Genomic DNA, 23,400 nt, shown 5'->3' with positions numbered 1-23,400 from the left:
CCAGTCCCCGGCAGGCCCCAGCATTGGCAGGTCCCCGGCAGCGGCCCCCCCCCCCCACTCCCGCCGGAGGGGCGAGCGGCCGCGGCGAAGGGGCGGTCACGGCGAACGTCTTCCTGCCGGGCAGCGGCGGTCTCGCCCACCCCGCAGGAGCCGGGCTCCCGCTCCGGGGGCGGGGAGATGTGTGCGTGTGCGAGGCGGGGGAGGGATTAGCGGGCATTAGCACTTCTACGGGAGGTGGGGTGGTCTCATCGGAGGGTGGCGGGGGTGTCGGCGGCCGCCAGGGACACTCGGGGACCGCGCAGGCTGCGGGCGGCGGCGAGGGAAGGGGGGCAGCGGGGCGAGGGGCGGCTGGGCTAGGTAGCGCTGCTGCTGCCGCCGCGGTGGATGTTTCCATGTTGTTTGGTGCATGATTTAGAGGAGAGGAGGAGTTGTCAGCTGCAGGGAGCAGGGATCCGCGCCGCCAGCGGCCCTGCCTTTCTTCTCGCCCCTGTGTGGCATCGAGGCGGCTCCGCCTGCGCGCCTGCCCTGCGGCGGCCCCCGGGCTCTCGAAGAGTGCCTGTGCCCCCCGGGGCCGGAGCGGCGGCGGGGTGCGTGTCTGCGAGTGTGCGTGCGGGTTTAGGGGGGGTGGGGGCCGTGCCTGAACCAGCTAGGAAGAATGACTCTGGAGTCCATCATGGCGTGCTGCCTGAGCGAGGAAGCTAAGGAAGCGCGGCGGATCAACGACGAGATCGAGCGGCAGCTGCGCCGGGACAAGCGGGACGCCCGCCGGGAGCTGAAGCTGCTGCTGCTGGGTGAGTGCGGGGCTGCCGCCGCCCGGCTCTGCCCGCTCGCCTCGGGCCGTCGCCGGCGCGCACCCCTCAGGTACCGCCGGGGCTGCAGCCTGGGCATCGCCATCGCCCCGGGCGCCCTCCGGCCGGCGCGGGGCGGGGCAGGGCGCAGGCAGTCGACAGCGGGCCGGGCCGGTGGCGATGCCCGCGGTGCCTCCGAGCGCTCGCCGCCCCCACCGCGGGGAGCCACAGGCCGAGTTCTCGCCGCGGGGAGCGGGGCGTTTGTGCCCGCCCGCGGGCTTCGCCGGCGGGGTGGGCTCGGTGTGGGAGGGGAAGCGGCGTTCCAAAATGGAGAGGGGACGGATCGCGGGTGAGTGACGAGGTGCGGGGCTCGGGGCGAATGTCGGGGTGTGTGAGAGAGCGATGGGAGCGAAGCAGTTTAAGGAAGGGACTCGCAGAGGGAGTCGCTGTGCAGATCGATGGTGGCGGGTGTAATATCTGCATTGTTCCGTGAGCTTAGGGAAGGTTGTTAGCTCGCCGGTTGCGTTTTCTTATTGTGATTTTTATTTCATGAGTTGAAGTGGGTGCTCGGCGTGTGCACCAACTTGTATAAAGAAAAGGGAGCCGCAAAGGCACAGATGCACATGCCAAGCTGAGAGGGAACCTGAAGTGTGCAGGATGATCACAGGATCTTTAATACAGTTGGAATCCACCCACTGTTAAGGAAATACAATCTACTTTATCATTTCTCCTTAATTAAAACAGAGGGGTTTTTTTTAGAGCTGCAATTATGCAGAGATAGCTTTTATCTAATAGACGTACGTTAAAATAAGCGTTTTGAATTAAAATACGCCTGCCCATATCCAGTGTGATGTACTGTGTCGTGTAATATGGTGTCTGCCTGGGACTCACAGGCCTTAAAATACATTTTCACTGCTATCTGGTGCGTGGATGAGAGGGGATGTTCCAAATGGATACGGGATGTTTACGGTGAAGATATTTGTCTTGGATCATGTAATGATTTATACTGGGAGAGTAAACTGCCTTTTCAATGAGGTAAGGCAAGTTGAAGCCCGAATATGTTTTAGTGCTTCCATACGAATATGTTATTTCCTGCAGCTTGTCTTCTGGATATGGAGAAGAGCGTCGGGATCATTTAACTGTGTGGGAGGGGTGTGGTGAACATCGATGCAGCACTCGCAGTAATAACATTTTGTCTCATTTTGGCCTGATTTTGGTTTATGTCAGTACATGTTGTGACTTTAAGGATTCACAAAGAAGATTGCAAAGTAGCTTGCTTAATATTATTATGGATGTTTAAGTATGATTAATGACATGCACTTGATTCAGGAGAGGCAGTTCGTAGCTTTGACTTGTTACTTAGGTCCAAATTGTCTCTGTATTTTCCTGATTTTTCTTGCAGTAGTGCTAGAGACTTCTCCCAGATTTTCAGAGATGTATGAAATTTACTAAACAAGACTAGTATATGTACCCTAGAGAAAAGATTCAGAGATCCACTTCTGCAGTCGGGAATGCAGAGCTTGTGCTGCTTCACGAGGTCCTCCCACTGCTAAACAGTTGTGGTGGCATTGCTTTGGACCTAATGGTACTTGGTGACTTGAGGGACAATAGAGGAGAAGCCAGCCCATAAAAAGGGTTAGGGAAAACTCTTTTGTGTTTTGCATTCATCATCAATGCCAACTTCCAACAGGCTTGTGAAGGCATAAGCATAAGAGGGGTGAACTTCCGGCTGCTCATACTTAATAGTGTATCTGTATACTTGGGTAATAAAACTAGTACAGAAATTGTTACTGTGCACACATTTTTTGCCTTTTGTTTTGTCAGCCTCTGTCATATGTTAGACTGAAACTGCTTGTCCACGGTTGGATTTAACACTTAATGATTTAACACTTAATTGTCTTGTAAAACACAGTGTGGTGGTGAACCACTCTTGGAGTCTTTGTATTGAGTAGGGATTCAGGATTCAATTTCTAAAGAAATTTTAGGGAAACTTCTTTAATTAGTGTGGTTTTTTGCACACTAGCACTTTTTTTTGAGTCACTTTCATTGTTTCCCCAGCATAGGAAATTGCTCAGTTGTTAAGTTTGTGTTGTTTGTGTGGGTCGTTCATATAGTTATAAGACAGATAAAACCATTTTAAAATGAAAAAGTATTCATTAAAAATGCTAAGGCTGGTAGCGTGAAAACCATCTGAAGCTACTTAATGTCACTTGGTTTTTTTTATATTCAGTAGACCTTTACTGTTCCATTACATCTCTTACACCCTTACTTTTAAGGGGAAAAATCACTAGTGTAAACATAAGCAAACACATTTGCTTTGGTTTTTCTTTTTTTTTCCTTTTCATTTTTTTTTGTCAGAAGTGCGAACTTCCCGGTCTCACTGTGTAAAGTATTGTGGGTCTGAAAAGTGGGTTAAGGGCTTTTAAATATTGGACTGAAGGGTATTCTTTGGCTCGTAAAAAGAGCACTAGCGCAATTTAAGCTGAGCCTAGTTAAGTGACTGTACATGTTTTTCACACTTGTTGCAAGTGCAAAGTAAAAGATATTAACTCAAAAGGTTCTAAGGCACAAACAAGTGTATCTGTGCCAGGTTGTTTTCTTACACTTGTTTAAAAATTAGATGTACACATGTAAAAATGTATATATGTAGCAAACATTAAAAAAAATTAACATTTTTGGATCAGGAGAAAAGTTTTTTTTCCTCCTTAACTTGTGAAAGAGATAGTGCTTTCTTGGAAAATTAGTTTCCTCCTGATTGTTACTGTCTGACGCACACAATGTACTTGATACACCATTTTTATGTGTTGATGATTTCTTTTTACTTCTCATGGAATCACAGAGTTCGAAATCTGAAGTCATTTGCAGAAAACTTTTACTGCGTGCTGAGATTATTTTTAGATATTAATTTAAAAATAAACATTCTATGTGATTGAACATTAAAATAGCACTTTTAGGTACCTTCTTGTACATCATTGCTTGCTTTTTTGAAGAGATTAGAACAAGATCAAGTATTTTTTTGCTGTTGCGATTCTAGAAAGCCAGAATCAATAAATATACACTGAAGCATATTACATGGTAGTAGTTCAGCTAACACAAGTTGGCTGTAGTATTTCAAGGCACTTTGGAACAAATTCACCAAATTTGGTTTTAATCTCTTGTATTTTCCAAACTCTTCTGGATTTCATTACTGCTGAACACTTTGCAAAACCTTGTGAATGTTCTCCAGAGCTTACAGTTGTTAGTATCCATCCATTGTTTGCTGTTAGCTGTAAAAAAACATTGTTTTTGTAATTAGGGGGAAAAAAAGAGGCGTTTTAATGTTTTGTATTAGCATATGCGAATGTATGCTTCATGCTTGTACTTAAGCGTATATATATGTATACGTACATATTTATTTTTAAGTAGGAAAAGCTATATGCTGTAGTTCTATGTATATAATTTTTCCTTGTCATCCATGGAACTTTTGCATGGTCTCAGAAAGCAGCATTTGAGCCTGTATGACAGATTTTTGCCATAAACCATCAATCCGAGACATCCTTTGCCTGTAGACTCTGTATATTAATATTATACACTATTTTCTCAGTAGGAAATGCCTTGTGTATCTAAGAAAATATTCTGCCAGTATTGTGCTAGCTATGCCTACGTAACTGCAAACCCTGGCCAAATGAAGCACTGGAGGTGTGTTTGACAGTGCTGTTTTGCAGCATTTTGGTTGGTGTGTGTCATAGGCGAAGCATGTTTTTTAAGGGAGAGGTGTTTCTTATGTTGAAGATAGTAGATAAGTCAGCGAAGAGACTTGCCTGATGTGAACGTCCTTCTATTCTGTATGTTAGCAAAGGAAATAGGTGGACGATAAGCCATTTGAATTGGCATGAGCAGCAGTCTTATATGAAAAGTTGCTTTTGAACGTAAGGTGAAACAAGCAAGCTTCCGTATTTTTCCTGTAGTGTGTATTTGTATCAGTCTGCCCTACTCACACTGACCTCTTTCACATAATTTAGGTAATTGACACAGTACATATTTACAACTGTTAAATGAACAAATAGTTAACCTACATCGTTAGGTTTTGTAACTAGATTGTTAAATATCTCTTGTTTAGCAGAAGCTGTTTCTGAGGAAATATAATTTCATTCTGGATGTAAAACACCTTGATATATTCTTATATAGACATATATGTCCATATATAAAAATATCTCTTTTTTCCTGTTAGGAAAGCACAAATCATCATTTGGATATCTGTGTGATAATGCGAAGAACATATATTTAGAAAATAGTTAGGAATATATTTATTTTTAGTGCATCACAAGTGGATATTTTGTTTGCAGCCATTGAAAAGGGTTTGTTGCTTTTTTTTTTTTTTTTTTGCTGCTTGAGAAGTAATCTACACCCACTGAAGTTAGTAGGAGCTACCTGAGGGTCTGAAGAGTCAAAGAATTAAGACTGATTTAATTTTATTTAAATGTCAAAGAGCTAAGTGACCCCAAGTTTGTGTGTTACACTGACAAACAATAATAAGTGTAGGATGAAAAAATACATACTGAGCAGAAAAATCCTTTGAGAATGGGCATTTGACTGTGTGCTACAAGTTAGGAGATAATAATTCTGCTCCTTTAGTTGCTTCAAATTGTTTTTTCTGGTATATAGTGGTGTATATATACAGCAATTGCATAGGGAAGAGCACTTCCTTGCAATCTCTGCAAAATTAATCCTGGGGAGGTGTGAAATAAAGTAAGGTAAATATGTGATTAATGGTGATCAACTTTGTGGCAGTAATACAATGCTATAGACACTGAGCATTTTTTCCTTTCCCAGCTGAATGATGTAAGACTCAGGAAAAATCTGTTTCTTGTACTTGAATGCTACTGTGTATGAACAGCTGTTAGTGAAAAAGTATCAAAATTGTTCAGGATTCACATTTTATTTACTGTAATTACCAAACCTGGCAAGAACGAAGAGCACGGAAACAGTAGAAAACAAGGGAAGAATTAGCATGTAGGAGACACTAGGAAGCCCTATACGTGGTGTTAGCCGTAAAGAAGGAAGCATGCGGCAGGCTTTGAATATTACTAACTCTATGCAAAGAAATTAGATGTATTAACACTGGATGGCAGAAGTCTAAGATATACCATAATTTGAGAAGTTTAACTTTTTCAAAGTTACTGGAGGAGTTCCAGGAACAGCACAAATGTTTTTTCAGGCTAAACTAAAGTTTAAATCTTAAATATTCTGAAAGCACATTGTTTCCTCAGTAAGTAAAGCTGATCCAGAGACTAAACTGAAGGGTGCTTGTCTGCAAATTTTTGTCCTCTGTAGGTTTTCAAAGGACAAATGGCATGAAATAGTCAAACTACTTAATTTGCACACTATGCTTTTAGTGTTTAACAGTGCTGTAGAGTTTTATCCTAGTACCCAAAGCAGATGCTGTTGCCAACGGGAAAGTGGTGTTAGTTTCATTTTGCATTTGAGAAAGTGGTGTGGCTATTCCAGAAACAAAAATAAAACCCACTAGGAAGATTCCTTCTTTGTCCATCCATTAAGGCAGAATCATCTGGAAAACTGCTGGTATGAACTGTATGGTTTAGGTGAGCTGCACTCTGGTGGTTCAGCTCACCTTTCTGTGATAAACAGGTGGTGTGCGATATGTGCATTGCTTGAATAAAGGAACAGAACATCAGGAAGTTTATGGAAGCGAAAACACCTTGTGATTCAATAATTTGAAAAGATAGAGGCTGTGTCACTATTGCTTCAGCACAGCTGAGCTGTGTGTTGACGCCTTCATCTGTGAACTCTGCCGTTTGTAATTTAGATTGACCTGCTTTTTGTATGGAAGATGCATCTATTAGGAATGAATGAGACCAGGCAGTTTTGACTAGTGCCTGAGTCTGGGCCTGTTTTTGTCTCAGAGCAGATATGTGGATAAAATGTTTGCGCAAGGTCCTGTCCTCACTGATTATCTATGTCTTTTGTTTTGTATCTAGGAGAATGTCGTGGTGGTCCTTCTTGAAGTATTTTGCGACTCAGTCCCAGCTGTCAAAAGTCTGTTGAAGGAGGATTTGTTTTTCCCAAGGGAAACTGTGGAAAGGGCAGTTAAATTTTGAAATACATTGTATTCCTCCTCCCATACCTGGTCTTCTCTGAAGAGATGAGGGCAGTAAGATCCTTAACTCCTTTGATGTTTACTGTACAATACACCTCTAATCTTAGTATTGCCAAATGTGGATCAGAAGGGTGTTTTCCCAAATGGGGTTAACCACTTTCAAGTTAGATCCAAGATGGAAGCTCAGGTTTTTGTTCTGTAGGAACTTGGTGTATCTGGATGTGATAGAAACTCAACCTGCTAGAGATTCTTTCAGTAAATGGGAATCAAGTTAAAAATTACTGGTTTAGTTTCGATACAGGCACGAAATCCCATTCTTGATCATGGTTTTACAGACTGAGGTACTATGTAGTGAATATGTCTTAGATACCTTTTTAAATTCTTCATTAGGGAGAAAATATTTTAGATTTAATAGTATTGGTTCTTGCAGCACAGACTATACGTTCCTGCTTAGTCTTGCTAATGTGTCTGTCACGGTATGTGAGCTATATGCTCATTGGCCACTATCATACTGCTTTTTGGTTGTTGGCTAGTTCATTCCTCCACCAGCTGCAAACTCAAAAGGAACAAGATAATCTTTGTCAGGAATTTTTGTACTGAATGAGAACATTTCTGTGAATTAAAGAAAGTTGCTTTTATCTCCTTGTTCTGTAAACCCACCACAGGAGTTTTTAACTCTTAAAGTCTTCAGTGTTAATCGTAATTTTGCTTGTATTAGAGAATATTGAAAAAGAATGCCAAAAGCTATTCCAGCCCACATTTCAGGGTGAACAGAGTCATCCAGAAAGCCAGATGGAAGGCTTCTGTAGCATCAACTGCTAACTTAGAAGGTCTGAAAGACTCAAATGCGTAGAAGTCGGAAAAGATGCTGTCAGTCTTTGATTTCTGGGAATTGATCATGCTTGGAAAACTGAGGATCAAGTATGGAATATATATTTTGCTGATACTGAGTTTACAAAGCACTGTGTCAGTTGGTCTCATAGACCAGAACAGTAAAAACAATGCAAATTAAATGCAGAAAAATAAAGGCACTGTTCATGTATCTTGCATAGATTCTTCTATAGACATCCAGGTACTTGCAGCATCTGATGTTTGCCTTTTTGGAATCTGCTGTCTAGATGGTGTGGAAATGAAACATTTCTGCTGGTAGTGAAAACCTTTCAAAGACGGCTCTCAAAAAGGAACAATAGAAACAAACAAAAACTGCGAAGAACCCCAAAATACTCCTTTCTAAAGTTTGCTTTAACTCACCTGATCTTTTAGGAGAGAAAATAATGGTACTTACAGTACTTCTCACTTGTATTTCTTTTTGTTTGTTTGCTTTTAAAAAGGAAATAATAGTAGCCTGGAAAGGAGTCAGAATGTGGTTTTGCTGGGGAAAAAAGCCCAAAGACTAAAACACATGTTCTTACACCAATATTTGCATAGCTCTGGTTAAAGTCTCATTTGCTTCTTTTAATTTCTTGTTTGTGTGTTAATGGAACATGACACTTTGTCACTGTTTTTGAAAATACTTCATGTCAGTTTAGTCTCTCCTGTCCCGAGACTGCCATTTTTTATTAGAGGTTTTTATGATGTATGCACCTGGTCATCATTAACGATGACGAGATTGGTAGCTTATCTCAAAGTGCAGGCCACCAAGCAGCTGTCTGACTGAGTTTTGAAGACTGCTGACCTTGCCCATTATTGAAAGAGAGACTTAGAGATTCAAGTCCATTTGTTTCATTACCATTCTTCTAATCCATCCAAACTCCTTTTAAGTGAATTTTTTGGGGAGGTTTCATCTGGGAAGTTACAGGCGTTGCACATCATGGTGAAAGGATTTAGTGTAAATTCCCCATGACAAACACTTGAAAAACTTTTTTCAGTCTCCCAAGATGGGGAAACCTCTTTTGCAGTGCTAAAACTCAAGCCAAAACTCAGTCTATAACTTAGCTTTAGTCTTTAAAGAGTATCTGTTCCATGCTCTAAAGATCTGTTAAAACATATGAAAGACAGGGATATGACTATGGAGTCAGCCAACAGGCTTCACAAAGGACTAACTGTGCCCAACTAATCTTATGGTCTTCTATGATGGAGTAACTGTATCAGTGGATAAAGGAGAGCTAGAGATGTCATCTCTCTAGACCTCTGTAAGGCCTTTGATATGGTGTCCCCCACATAATTCTTACTGTTAAAGTGGTGTGAAACAAGTTCGTTTCACTTGTCACAAGATGGACTCTTCAATGAATAAAGAATTGGCTTGGTGGCTGCATCTAAAGAGTTATGGTCAGTGGCTTAATGTCCAAGTGGAAACAATAATCAGTGGTGTCCCCCAAGGAATCATGCTGTTTAATATCTTCATTATGACATAGGCAGTGGGATTGAGTTGTACCCTCAACAGATTTCCATGTGCCACCAAGCTTAGAGGTGCAGTTGGTACACTTGAGGGAAGGAAAGTGGGCCCATAGGAACCTCACAAGGTTCAACAAGGGCAAGTGCAAGGTCCTGGCTGCATTGCCGCTGAGTTGGGGCAACCCCTGACATCAGTACAGAGTGGAGGATGAATGGATTGAGAGTACCCCTGTGCAGAAGGACTTGGGGGTACTGGTGAATGAAAAATTGGACATGAGTGGGCAGTGTGCACTTGCAGCCCAGAAAGCTGGGGTATCCTGTACTGCATCAGAAGCCTGGCTGTTAGGTCAAGGGAATTGATTCTTCTCTGGTGAGACCCTACCTAGAGTCCTGTGTGTAGCTCTGGAGTCCTCAGCACAAGAACAATATGGACCTTTTAGAGTGAGTTCAGAGTAGGGCCATAAAAATGGTCAGAGGGATGAGGCACCTCTCCTATGAAGAGAGGCTGAGATAGTGTGGGTTGTTCAGCCTGGGGAAGAGAAGGTGCTGGGGAGACCTTGCAGCAGCCTTTCAATCTACAAAAAGAGTGTATAAGAAAGATGGAGAAAGACCTTTTGCCAGGGTCTGTAAGTGACAGGACAAGGGAGAACAGCTTTAAACGTGAGGAGGGTAGGTTTAGATTAGATATTAGGAAAAAATTCTTTGCTGTGAGGGTGATGAGGCACTGGAACAGGATGCCCAGAGAAGCTGTGGATGCCCCATCCCTGGAAATAGCATGAGATTTTTTGTACTGTGTTCCATTTCCTCTTGGACTCTCTTTATCTCATCACTGAAATAGTAAATAAATTAAAGGAGATTATAAATATTTACTCTGATCAATGAAAAGATGGATTTCATTTAAGTGAATGTCCTGGTTTAGCACCTGATTTCATAGAAAGGCAGAACAGACAATTTAGGAGTAAATTTGCATTCATCTAAATGTAAATTTGAGTATTATCAACAAACTGAACAAAGATTCGCTGTAATTACTGATTTTCAGTAAATTGACTGGCAGCATGTTTCATGGAATCATAGACTGGTTTGGGTGGGAAAGGATCTTAAAGATCATGTCATTCCAACCCACTAGCATGGACAGCTACACCTTTCACTAGAGAGCAGGTTGCTCAAAGCTCCATCCAGCCTGCCCTTGAATGCTTCCAGAGATGAAGCATCCACAGCTTCTCTGGGCAACGAGTTCCAGTGTCTCACTACTCTCACAGTTAGCATCAGTAATATTTGACTTCTAAAGATGGCTTGTCTTGTAGTCCTTTAAGCTTGATTTTTAATAATGTTGGTGTTGATAGGAATCTGGAAACATTGTCTGTCTAGAACAGTTTTTGTTCTCTTGGGCTTTCTTTACTTAATCTCATTAATTCTTGCCACTTACCTGCAAGACAAGAAAATAGTGAATTTAGATTCACTGTGGTTTTCTTCTGTGTTTGGCTGCACAACAGAATAATACACTACTATTAATTATTAAATCTAGTTAGGGTTAAGAACTAGACTCACGATAATCTCTAAAGATTTTAGCCTTTGAACCAAAATCAGATAAACAATGTGAACAGATTTTACTAATAGCTTAATTGTGACTGTATTCTCTATGACAAATGCAAACCTCTGAGGCTGAACAGTGCCTCATATGTATGCCTCTAAGTTGTTTTCTTGGAGAAATTTATAACACAACCATTGTCTGGGTAGTGACATTCTTGTGCCTGTATTTTTTTTGCTAAATTTACCACCATGTTTTATTAGTGCAGTTTTCATTTAGTTATTCTCAGAATCTGCTTTGTCTGATGTTTTGATTTACAGATTTTTTTGGTCTACAGTTTCATGTAGTAAAGTGAGAAGCATAGTATTTAAATATTTAGATTGTATCTTTTGTCTGTGGAGTTTCCAATAAATAATATAAAACTACTAAAGCGGGAAGCTTTTGTTGTCAAAAAAGACGAAATATGGTGGGATTTTTTATATGGTAATTAGCAAAATCACTCCGACGGGGGAACGCAGAAAGAATCATGTCTTTCAGGATATACCACCTAAGGAGTCTTTCTGCTGTGCCTTTTGCAATCAGATATGTCTACCTTGTATTGGCCTTATTAGCCACCAGTGTACCTGTAACAAATGTGGATAGAACCTTTCCCAAATCTTCATTCACGAAGCCTAGCCATGATGGGCAAAATTACTTTATATGACTTATCAAACCATTAGGACGCATTCTTTTGTTAGAACAGCTTAAAAAGGGGGAAAAAACTATCATGACAGTACTTTGTAATGCCTTTGCTTTTTATTTTAGTTGGTTTTATCTCCAATAAATGACACTATTTTCTGGAATACTCTGTAGCTGGAGTTCTGTGTCTGTTTGTTTTGTCGTGTTTACATGATACCAAGTTACTTCTGCATAGTGAAGTGCACAGTTTTCTAATACCTTCCCATTTCTGTGCAGCTTTTTTTTAATGTGCACAGAGAGTCAGAACTCTGGGGAAGTAGTCAAAACAGAGCCATGAGCAAGACATATGTTTATTTCATGATTGAGTATATCTGTCTTATTTAAAACTATTTTAGTCTACCAATCTGGACTGTAGTTCAGGTATAGTGATATTAATTGTATATATCACTGTGCTCAATAGCTCTCAGGCTTGTTTGTGTGTTTTGGAGGGTTTCTTTTCGTGGGGTTGTTTTTTGCTTTAGGGTTTTATTTTGGTTTGGTTTGGGGTTTTTTTGGTGTCATTTTTGAACAGGTAGTGTGGGTTTTTTGAACCAAAGTACGTGGTTATTGCACAAAATGCCAGCAACCTGTCTGATAACCTGTTTGTTTTATTTATTGTGGAATTTGTTTTCTGACATTAGATGAAGCATAAGAGATAAAGTAATTGTACTACTCATGTTTTAAGTTCATCATCTTCATGAACATTACATTTTTTTATCAGCTTTGAGAACAGAAAGAAAAGACTCCAGTATCCTGTTTCTGGCTCAGTCTGAGTGGTTCTGCAGTTCAGTTCTAACTCTGTAACTGTAGAGTAGTTTTCTGATCCTTTAATCATTTTCGTTGCTGTTTTTTGACTCCTTTCCAACTCAGTGTCATTACTGAAGTACAGATTATGAGAATTGAGCACTGATGTGTGTATACTTTTTAGCACAAGTACAGGAGTACTGCTAGTTGAAATACCACTGTTAACATGTGTTCAAGGAATGCAACAGCCTACTGAGCCATGACATTAAAGTATTTGTGTTTAGATGGCTGACTCCTGTAACCTAAATGCTCTTCTAAATAATTGCTTTTTAAGGTGGGTTCATTAATTGTTTGACAAGCTAAAATTTAACAGTATTTGGAGCACAATAATTGCCTGTTTCTGTTTTATAAGTTATTCTAATATACTTTTCAGCATCATATCTTCTTCATTATTTACGAGTTAACAGCTTCTGTGTCACCTACAAGTACTGTCAATAATAATGTTATGGTTTTATTCTGTCTAGTGGGTGAATATTTTTAAGTTTCTTACCCCAGTCTTAGTATTGTTGGGATCTTGTTTAGAAGACAGCTACCTGTTGAGGACTTCTACTTGTGTAGTTTACTACTTAATTGTTTAAGCAACTGTTTCTTGGTGCATGCTGTGTTGGTTTGTTGTATGATCAGTTGCTTAGCAGATGCCTAGTTCCTCAAAACCACTGACTTTGTACAGCAAACAATTTGAATGCAAAAACTGCGTAGGTCTTGGTATGCAGTCTCTTCCCCTCAGCTCTTTTCCACCCTTTGGGATTTTTGGGTGATGTTTCAAGAGTCAGCATGACTTCCTAACACATATGTTCCTTCTAAACATTTGGTAAGGTGTGTCTGGACCCTCATGAGTGAAAGTGTTTTAACTTTAGTAAATCTTGTGTAATGTTTGTCTTCAGTGAGTGCTCTTTCATTGTCATTGCAGATGTGGTTTGTGCTTTCCTAACAAAGAAACAGAAATATTTGCAAATTTTATATATTTTTAAATTTTTTAATAAATATGAAGTGTTCTACCGCAGCAGTTCATTGAGGGACCACTGTGGTTTTAAGTGGTCTTGGCATTACAAAAAAAAGGAAAGGGAGGTCTTATATGGAGCCTCACTGTTCATAATTTGACTCTATTAAAAATGCACCAGATTTCCCAAGTTTTTGTCTTACCTATTTTCTCCTTTTACCTCCCCTTCTATTCAGGCTAGTTTTACTATTTTTCACTTTTCTTTTTTCTTTGTTTTGTATAATTGTGGCTATCTAGGCTACTTTATAAAATGTTTTGAAATTACTCTCAGTTGTTCCCATTTTAAATCTAAATCCAGTTATTTACACTTCTAATTCTGTCAGCTTTTGCTAAAATAGCTCTCACGAACACAACATACTTATAACATACCTCTACTACTTGTGTTGAACTTCTTTTGTTTGCACATAGCAAATGCTGTACAGTCGTAATCATATGCTCCTGCAGTTACTTTTGACTGTGGTTCTGACACATGCCATTTTTCTTAAGAAATATTTCTGTGTGGTGCTTTTCTTGTTTAGAAATCACAATTTTTAAACTTTAGGAGGCCTTTAGGATGAGTTACATGGCCCTAGGAAATGATACTTTTCCCTTTCCATGGAAGTGTTTGAGGAACCCTACTTGCTTGTCAGTCACATTAGCTGTGACTTTGTCATCTACTACAGCAGCAACTTTTGTGTCAATTTTTCTCAACTGGAATTTAAACCAAAAATATGAAGATCACCAGCTACAAGCCAATTTTGAAGTATAAAGTAAAGCTAATCATTGAACTTTGATTTGTGTAAATGTTTTCTTCAGTTATAACTCCTTTTTCAAATCTACATCTGTTTTATCAGCAGTTCTGTGGGTTTATCACCTAGGTGTCTAAAATGTTTGTACAAATAGTTCAATCTCTCCATTTAATTTGGTTATTCCTTTAATTTTAATCCTATTTCAATTTTTCTGCTAAATAAAGGCAGTCCCCTCCATGTCCTCTGCTTTACTTACAATAGTGCAAGGATACTCTGACCTCTGCCAGCCTGCCTTTCAGAATGCATTTCCTCCTTTTCTAACAATGAAAGTTGTACAAATTCTGTAATTCCGTTTTCTGCAGAAATCCAGTGACTAATCCCCAGCATAGAACACTGTCATAATTTTTTGCCTGTCTGCAAGTTCACCTCCAGGTTGTTCTGTTTTCTTCTGGTTAGGAACAGAAATTTTGTTGGAACTGAGTGTCAGAATGATAAATGTGGGGTGTTTAGGTATTTATAATTCACAAGATTTAGAGTAATTAGTCTCATGGAGTCTACCTGTGACACATGTACCATTTATTGTTGTTATTTCTATTAAATACAGTTGAGCAAGCCCCTTGAGCTATTCACAGGAACTTGGTTGCATCCAAATAGAGTGCACTCTAGTGGCATAGCTATCCCAGCTGTCTGCGCCTACACCTCAGGGTACCTGCAGGCTTCTCCAGTGTACTGCATGCACTATGGTCATGGCTCATCCACCTTTGGAGCACTGTATGACTGTACAGACTGTACGCCAGTGCTTTTGTGTAAGGGTTGGTGCTTGGAGACTGCTGGCAGCAGCTGCTTAGCTTTCCTATGAATTACAAAAACAGCTTCAGGTTGTGCCTTGAGACACACTGTCTCTAGAGACCTGCTGTAAGGAGTTCTGCATCTTCTGCAGAGGGATCGGATCTATCCTTAAAAGCTGAGTGCTCCTTGTTATGAAGGACAAAGTGGATGTTCCAGGACTTAACTGCGGCTTGGAAGAGTCTGGGATGCTTACAAGGTACTATCTCCCACTTACCATTATCTAGCTATCAGACTTTCATGGACAAGCTTAATCTTACAAAAATCAGGATTTGAGGCCCATGCAACTGCTGCTTGCCTGTTGGACTGTGTTTTCTTGTTTAACTATGGAGATCAGCAAGTTTTTACGTGATTTTCAGATGTACTCTAACACAGTTTACTGAAGCACAATCAGGACTTGACTCTACTGACATAGGTGCAGCCTAAACACTCTGGTAAAAAAGTTTCTTCATCTACCAGAGCACTTAGCCCTCTTCATTCTGCCTGGTGGGCAGCGAGTTTGAGGTTAGATTCCCCAGTACAAGAGAGGGAGGCATGGAGTTTCTGGAGGGATTCCAGCAAAAGGTGCCTAAGGTAATGAAGAGACTTCAATAACTCTACTGAAAGGAAAGGCTGAGAGAGCTGGGACTGTCCAGCCTGGAAAAGACTCAGGGAGAGATCTTACCAATTTATATAAATATCCAAAAAGAAGGTGCAAAGAGGACAGAGCCAGGCACTTTCCGGTGGTGCCCAGTGATAGGGCAAGAGGCAATGGGCAGAAGCTGAAACACAGCAGGTTCATTCTGAACATCAGGAAACACTTTTTCACTGTAAGGGTGACTGAGCACTGGCACAGGTTGCCCAGGGGGCAACCTATCTCTGTCCTTAAGAGATATTAAAAAACATGTGGACATGGTCCTGGACAGCTTGTTATAGGTAGGCCTGCTTGAGATCCCTTCCAGCCTCACCCAGTTTGTGATCCTGTGAAATACAATGATTGTGCTGCAGCATCATGTTGCAGATACAGATCAACTGAGTCACCACTTCACCCTGACCTGTAATCAATGTGGGGGAAATCCTATGGAATTCACATTTCATTACTCTGAACTCACTTATCAGTGCTTATGGGTGTACAAAGAATCATTTTATAGGCAGTCCTAGGCCACTGTGACCAGGTACCCGGTGGGGGGATATCAGTTAAAAACTTTGTTTCACAGTTCAGAGGTCTTCCAGCAGGCTTCTCTGGGAGTAACCACCTTTGCTGCTTAAGTCTGTCTGGGAAGACAGCAGGGTTGTGGCCTGGTATAGGGGTGTCTTTCAGCTGATCCCTGAACATTTACGGGCCTGAGACAGGCTGTGCCTTGAAGTAGTTAAATGTAGGCTGAGGGCCTGATTCAATGTCAGTGTTCCCAGTGATGTCACTTCATTCTACATCGTTATGTAGGGCAGTTGTGGTCCTACAGGTTTGACAAAAAACTGAAAAGACACAGCAGGATTGAAACCATCCAACTTGGATGCACACACTCTGGCAGTGTCTTAACACCACGTGTAGTGCATGATGCTATGTGTGTAAGCCCAGATCGGTACGAAAGCATCCTGTGAAGTGGCACTTGGATGTGATCACAAACTCAGTTGTTTTGCCAGTACTCAAAGATGCTGTCTAGTGTCAGAAACTCCTTTTGCACAAGACAAATTATTTCTAGATAAAAAAAGTAACAAGTAAAAATAGTCTCTTCTCCTGCCCTCTCAGTACTGTTTACTAACAGAAGTGTGCTGCAAAGTCAGGAGATTATTTGCAAAGATGAGGATTAATCCTCACTGTGTACATTCATGAAAGAAAGAGATGGAAAAGACTTGTGATCCTCTACAAGGAATGGTGCATCAAACGTGCTTCTTCTAAAACACATACAAATAACTTTAAAATAGCCAGTCTGTCCAGTTTAGTTGAAAAGATTGGGAGTAAGGAAGAAGGGCACATACTGCATTCTGTAGCCCTGACACGCTCAGGCCAGGTACTGGAGTGGCAGAGCAGCCAGCTCTTGATAGAACTTTACTGCCCAAGCTGACAGGACTTTACTCTGGAGTATGTAGATGCCTGCTAGAGGGCCTGGTGGCTTCTCTCAAAGAATTTGTGGGGGTGGTGTGGAGGAGGGACCCTGGCTTGCATGTGGAGAGGCACCCACTTTCAAAACAACACGTAGGTCTACTCGCACTGCTTTATAGCGTTCTTAAGGAACCCCCTTCCTAGCTGGTGTTTGAAGATAAGCCTATACCCTACAACTGACTGATGTGGTGCACCACGCCTCCAGTGTCCCATCTCCAGTACCTTAAAGCATCTGATGTCTTGATGTCCACTGATGACTATGATGTCCGGGAGAGTGATGCATGAGGGAGGCTGCAAAGCACGCCTTAGCTCTGTCTTTGTTGGCTCTGCTACAGGGAAGAATGAAGATATTGGTATGGTCTTATGATAAAACATCTCATGCAGTTCAGTTTGGGAGACATGGGACATTTGTCAGGCTGCACTGCAGTGGGTGACCTAACCTCAGCCCATGAGTAGGTCTCTCTTTTAATATAAAAATGCTGCTCAGTGGTTCTGTGGAAACTAGGCAGTGACATCCTTGAGGAGGGCTGGACCTCAGAGAGCTATAGCTGAGATTGGCTCTTTGGTGTTATTTCTAAAAACAGACTCATTGGGTTTTTCCCATTTCTGTAATGCTGTGTAATGTTGGGGTTTTGTTTGGTTGGTTTTGGTTTTTTAAAGTAGTCTTCAGAGCCCTCAACCTATATAATTTCTTTGCATCTTAACCTGTAAAATCAAATGATGGCAAGTTGTTTCCTAGGCTCTCCTGAGATTATTCCAGTAATGGCTATTAGTTGAGTCAGCTGTTTGGGGATATGCTGTTTTCTTTCCTTTCTTTGTGAAAACCAATAAATGAAAGGAAGGCAAAAGGCATTTGAATGCTGGATTATCTTTTTACCTGTCCTTTCTTAATAGTTTGCTTTAAATGTACTGACACCCTTGCTTTCTGGAAAGGTTTGTCTTTTGGTCTTACCTGTCCCCCCTCTGAATAAGGTATATTTTAAAAAAAAAAAGAAAAGAAAAAGAGAACACAACCTCAAAAAACCAAATTAATTCGTAAAACAAAACAAACAAACCCCCTTTCATGTTTTGGAATAGAAATGGAGAAAACCTTAGAGCTTTTGGCGTTCACTCTTCCTGCAGCAGACCATAGTGAACTTGCTTGTTTTCTGGTGTATCTCACTGTGATACATACAGACCTTTGTTCTGTTCCCTACACTTCTCTTGCAGTTGTCTGAGAACAAATACCATGTCTATGGTGCTCCTGTTGGCTCTGAAACCACACTGGCTTTCAGGTAGAATTCCTTCTGCTATAGCAGGTATTAGTCTGTTTAAGAGTATTCTTGCCAGGATTTTGCCAGCAATGGAGAGCAGAGTAATACCACGATAGTTTGAACAGTCTGATTTAATTCCCTCACCAAGGCTTTCGATACTGTGAGCAGAAAAGGTCTATGGCAGATTTTGGAATGCTTAGGTTGTCCCTCTAAGTTCCTTAAAATGATCATCTCACTTCATGAGGATCAGCACGGCCAAGTCAGATATGGCAATGCACTTTCTGAGCCCTTTCTAATAACCAGTGGTGCGAAACAAGGCTGCGTTCTCGCACCAACCCTATTCACAATCTTTTTCAGCATGATGCTACAGAGGGCCACGGCAGACCTCGATGATCAGGATGGTATCTACATTCGATACCGTACTGATGGAAGCCTTTTCAACCTAAGGCGACTGAAGGCCCACACTAAGACCTTAAACCATCTTGTCTGGGAGCTGCTCTATGCTGATGACGCCGCCCTTGTTGCCCACACAGAAGCAGCTCTGCAGTGTTTAACATCCTACTTTGCAGATGCTGCTGAGCTCTTTGGGCTGGAAGTCAGCTTAAAGGCGACAGAAGTTCTCTATCAACCTGCACCTCAGGAAGTCTTCCATCATCCCCATATCACCATTGGCCAATCAGAGCTCAAATCAGTCCAGCAGTTTAATTACCTAGGCAGCCTCATCTCCTTGGATGGTAAGATTGATGGAGAGATAGACAACAGGTTAGCAAAGGCATATAGTGCCTTCGGAAAGCTTCATAAAAGAGTTTGGTGAAATAAACACTTGAAGAAAAGTACAAAGATCAGTGTTTACAGAGCCATAGTGCTGTCTACTCTCCTTTATGGATCTGAATCATGAGTCATCTACCGCCACCACCTGCGTCTCCTAGAACGCTTCCGTCAATGCTGCCTCTGTACAATCCTAAACATCCACTGGTCAGATTATGTGACCAATACATCTGTTCTAGAACAAGCAGCAGTCACAAGTATTGAGGCCATGTTGCTGAGAATACAACTGCGCTGGGCAGGGCACGTCTCAAGATTGTGCTTTATGGTGAACTTGCCACTGGCTGCTGCAAGAGAGGAGCCCCAAAGAGAAGATAAAAGGACTCCCTGAAACAACATCTCAACCTTGGCCATATTGATCAACATAACTGGTCTATTCTGGCCTCCAGTCGGGAGGTCTGGAGACACACTACCTATAACGCTGCTGATGCCTTTGAGAAAGCACGCAGGATCACCCTTGAGGAGAAAAGACAACGCAGAAAGAATCGTGCCTTGCAGAATATACCACCTAAGGAGTCTTTCTGCTGTGCCTTTTACAACCAGACGTGCCTGTCTTGTATTGGCCTTTTTAGCCACCAGCACGCTTGTAACAAACGTGGGTAGAGCCCTTCCCAAATCTTCGTTTGCGAAGCCTGGCCATGACTGACTGACTCACTGTGATGAAGTACCTCGTAATATCTCAGATTTGCAATTGTAAATGAAAACTTTACCCTCCTGCCATTTGCCCTTCAGACTCAGTTGCCTTTTCACAGAGAGGGGGAAAATGATTCTCTGTTGAAGTCTTTTTGAAGCAGAAGACTTCCCTGAGCAATCAGTAATGCAAATTCTGAAGTTCAAAGCTTTCACAGTAATCTTGTTATCAATTTCAGGCAGCTCTTTAAGTCCATCAGCAGGCAAGGTAGATTATTTTTGTGATTCTGTGTTATGACATAAATGTCACCTAGTAGTATTTCCTCTTTTTCTTAAGTTTATGGTAGCTCTGTAACAATAAGTGTGTTAAACTGCTTTCTCTTCTCAATAATCTCTTTGTAATTATGGTGTTATGAGTTGCATTTCAGAATGATGCTGGAAATGACACAAGGCTTTATTCCTGGATCAGTTAATGAATCCACACTCACCGTCATGTATCAGACAAAATGATGATTCAGACTGGTCTATGGTTGGTTTTGGTTGGGTTTTTTTCTTCCCCCCTCCATTTTCTTTGTGGTGCTTTTGATGCTGTAAGTTAACAGGTAATGACAGCACCTTACCAACTTTGCTATTTTTTTGTGACCCACTTAAAATAATCATTACAGTTTGTATCATGCTGCATGATTCTTTTTCTAAATGATAAGGAGTTTGTCTTCAACTCAGGCTTTCATGGATCATTATCTTACCTTCACACAATTGCTTTTCTGTTTGGAAGAGTGTCATACTAAAACCAAATTTTCAAGTAGGGGAAGGAGAAAGGCAGGAGTTGTTACTTTAGTGGGTAATGCTATTCCCCTCTCTAGTACATCACACAGTTTATCGACTGAGATAGAAAAGAGATCGAGGTACCAATGCTACCAAAGAGGCAGAGTTTACTTTACATTGGACTTGAAATTCTTGCCTAGGAGTATGAAGACTTTCATGTCTAAACCAATACTCCACTAAACATTTGAACTAAACGTCATATTTAAATAGTGGGAACATCTTCTTGTTACAATTCCATAAAAAGTGACTACTTATAGAAGTTCCTTTTCATTATTGCTATCACATACAGTCATATGATGATATTTGTGGAAGCAGTACTGCATTTTTTTTCTGAAAAACCTTACTCTGAGATATATTTTAAGATGCTCTTATATTTGGTCTAAACCATGTAGTCATACCAGTATTTGGAAGTAATTTTGACTAATATTTTTAAACATGTACATGTAAGATCCTGTCACTCCTCTAGAGGTCTTTTTAAGGGCACCGAAATTCAGTAATTTATTTCCGATATGTCTAGCTTCTTTAGTTACTGGTTTCTTACACTGCAACTTTCTGCATGCTTGCACACCAGACTGCATACGTTTGTCTTCATCATGCTATACTGGGTCAGTGAAGAGTCTGTTCGGAGAGATGGCAGGGCTCCTGGAGAGAACTGTCCTCTGCCAGCAAGCACTTCAATCCTTATTTGCCCTTGGACCTGATTTAGAAGCCCAGATAGAATAGGATGAGTGAGTAAGCATGTGTGTAAATAGATAGAACTGATAGGATCAGAAGCTGAGACTACCTTTTGATCAAGGGTGAGAACATGACCACTTTTGTTCCTTTATCTGATGATGCTTCCTGCTTTTCAACATGTGGATGGGGCAATACAGGGCAGTGTAGGCTGACAGTGAATTATCTTGAGAGGTTGAATTTGGGAGTTTGATTTAGCCAACAAGAGAAGGTAATTAAAGTTTTTCCATGTTCCATATGACTTTGCTAAACAGTAAGCTGTTTAAAGTAGAAGGGGTTATTTCCTCCTCTACTTGTATTTTGAAGCAGAGAAAACGTCCTCGCGTTTACACCAGGCTTGCTCTGGTAGACTGACTTGTCAGATGAACCTCTCTGAGGGGCTGTTGGCTTTACTGCAAAGCCTGACAGACTAGGAACTCTGAAAGCTTAGATACAGTACCAAAAGGAAACATTAAAGATAGTGATTAACGAAATGGAAGTCTTAAAAGTGATGATTAATAAATTCCTTACATTATCTTGTTTCTATTAAGCAAGAATAAATGAGTAGGAGATAGACAAAAACAATAGAAAGTATTTGTTGCTTCTGTTGTGTATAGCAATGGTATTGAGGATTCAGTTAATTGCTCATGGGTATTTTTTGGATCATGATTGAGAAATACTGATGAAACTTTAAAGGCATAGAAAAGCTTTTACTATATAGTCAGACCTTTATACCATAGGCAGACTTCTATTTAACAGAACAGCATCCTGACTAAAATCAATCCATGTACTTTGAGTGGACATGTCAGATCCCTGTTAGGTTTTATGAAATAAACTTGCTGTGAGCAGAGGGGCTTAATGAATTGGAGCAAAGTTGCACTGTAGAGGAACCAAGAATGTTCCAGATTGATTCTTGTTTTCACCCTGCTGCCTTTTTGGGTGGTAGGAGCATTAGAGTATTTGTAGTAAGACGGAATAGGTACATAGCACAGCACATTTTCAGAATGCTGCACACCCACTAGCTAATCAGTCACTCTGTCACCTCCACAAGGGAGGAAGTAGTTAATTATTATCATCGTTGTGATTGTAGGTGGGGGAGTGCAGCAAAGGCTATTTCTAGCTTAGCAAGTAGTGTGAACAACAGTGGATCTGTAGGGCAAAACAATAGATGCTGAGAAACCCATGTCTGTGATCAAGGGATGTTTTTAGCTTTAACAAAGTCTAGTCTGATCCCAGGGAGTAAATGCCGGTTTGTGGTTGGAATGCGTTAGTTGTGGTCCTTCCGTTTTTTAATGGTTTCATTCTAAAGAAATCCATGTTCTCACTTGGAGATACTTTGATAACAATGGAGGAGAACACAGTGATAAAAAGAGTTGAGCAAGTTGAAACTAGGTTTAGGAGAACACTTTCAAAATAAACACTAGTGGATGTCTACCCACAGGGACACTCTGGCAAATGATTTTAGGTGGGAGCTTTCCCATGCCTATAAGTTAGTTGTTTAGCATGGAGAAAGGGAGACTCAGGGGCAACCTTACTGCTCCTTATAACTACCCAAAGGGAGGATGTAGTGAGGTGGGAGTTGACAAGTAACAAGACAAAAGGAAACAGCCACAAGTTGTGCCAGGAGAGGTTTAGATTGGATGTTGGGAAAAAATGGTCCATGGAAAGGGTTGTCAAACATTGGAAGGGGCTGCTCAGGGAAGCAGTTGAGTCTCCATTCCTAGAGTGCACTTAGGAACATGGTTTAGTGGTGGACCTGGCAGCGTTAGTGGTTAGTGGTTAGACTTGATGATCTTAAAGGCCTTTTCCAACCTAAGCGATTCTGTGATTCTCTGGTTTGCGGAGCTGGTAAGGACAGTTAAACTGGAAAAAAAGGTTTATGCTTGCAACCATCTACAAATAGCATTTTATATGCATGAAATGAAAAAAAATGTGGTCCTGGTGGTTGGCTGCTGCTTTGTACGGAAGTGGTGGAACTCACATTTCACCTCAGGAATTTTCCTTTCCTGTTAGTGCTGAGAGATAGTGAAATACTGTTTTTGAAATAGGTTGTTTTAGGTTTAGAAACATCTTCTAATTAAGTCTGATTTTCATGAAGAATATGAACTACTTTATTTTTCTGTGTATCAGTCCATTATGTGAAAAAATTTGGAATATGTTGTCCTCTTTAAGGTCTTTTTATTTTAAATTTTCTGAACCATTAATGGTATTTCACTCCTCCTTTGCTTTGC

At 41.0% G+C, this 23,400-nt stretch overlaps 1 protein-coding gene across 2 annotated transcripts in view; it reads left to right on the top strand.

The window, feature by feature from the left end:
* The first annotated feature begins 365 nt into the window (after nt 1-365).
* Nucleotides 366-23,400, top strand: part of LOC113943109 (guanine nucleotide-binding protein G(q) subunit alpha-like) — a 129,808-nt gene continuing 106,773 nt past the window's right edge. Inside the window, exon 1 of one of the 2 annotated variants that reach the window (XM_027634450.1) lies at nt 366-791. In XM_027634450.1, coding sequence (XP_027490251.1) covers nt 656-791 — 136 coding nt within the window. In that variant the 5' untranslated portion in view covers nt 366-655. Of the gene's footprint in view, nt 792-1,085; nt 1,138-23,400 lie in introns of those variants that run through there. The other variant, XM_027634451.1, reaches the window with a different exon arrangement.

The sequence above is a fragment of the Corapipo altera genome, unplaced genomic scaffold (assembly GCF_003945725.1).
Source record: "Corapipo altera isolate COAL_440 unplaced genomic scaffold, ASM394572v1 61411, whole genome shotgun sequence".
Taxonomy (NCBI): Eukaryota; Metazoa; Chordata; class Aves; order Passeriformes; family Pipridae; genus Corapipo; species Corapipo altera.
Note: the sequence above shows the minus strand (reverse complement) of the source record. Positions and strands in the feature narration are given on the sequence as shown.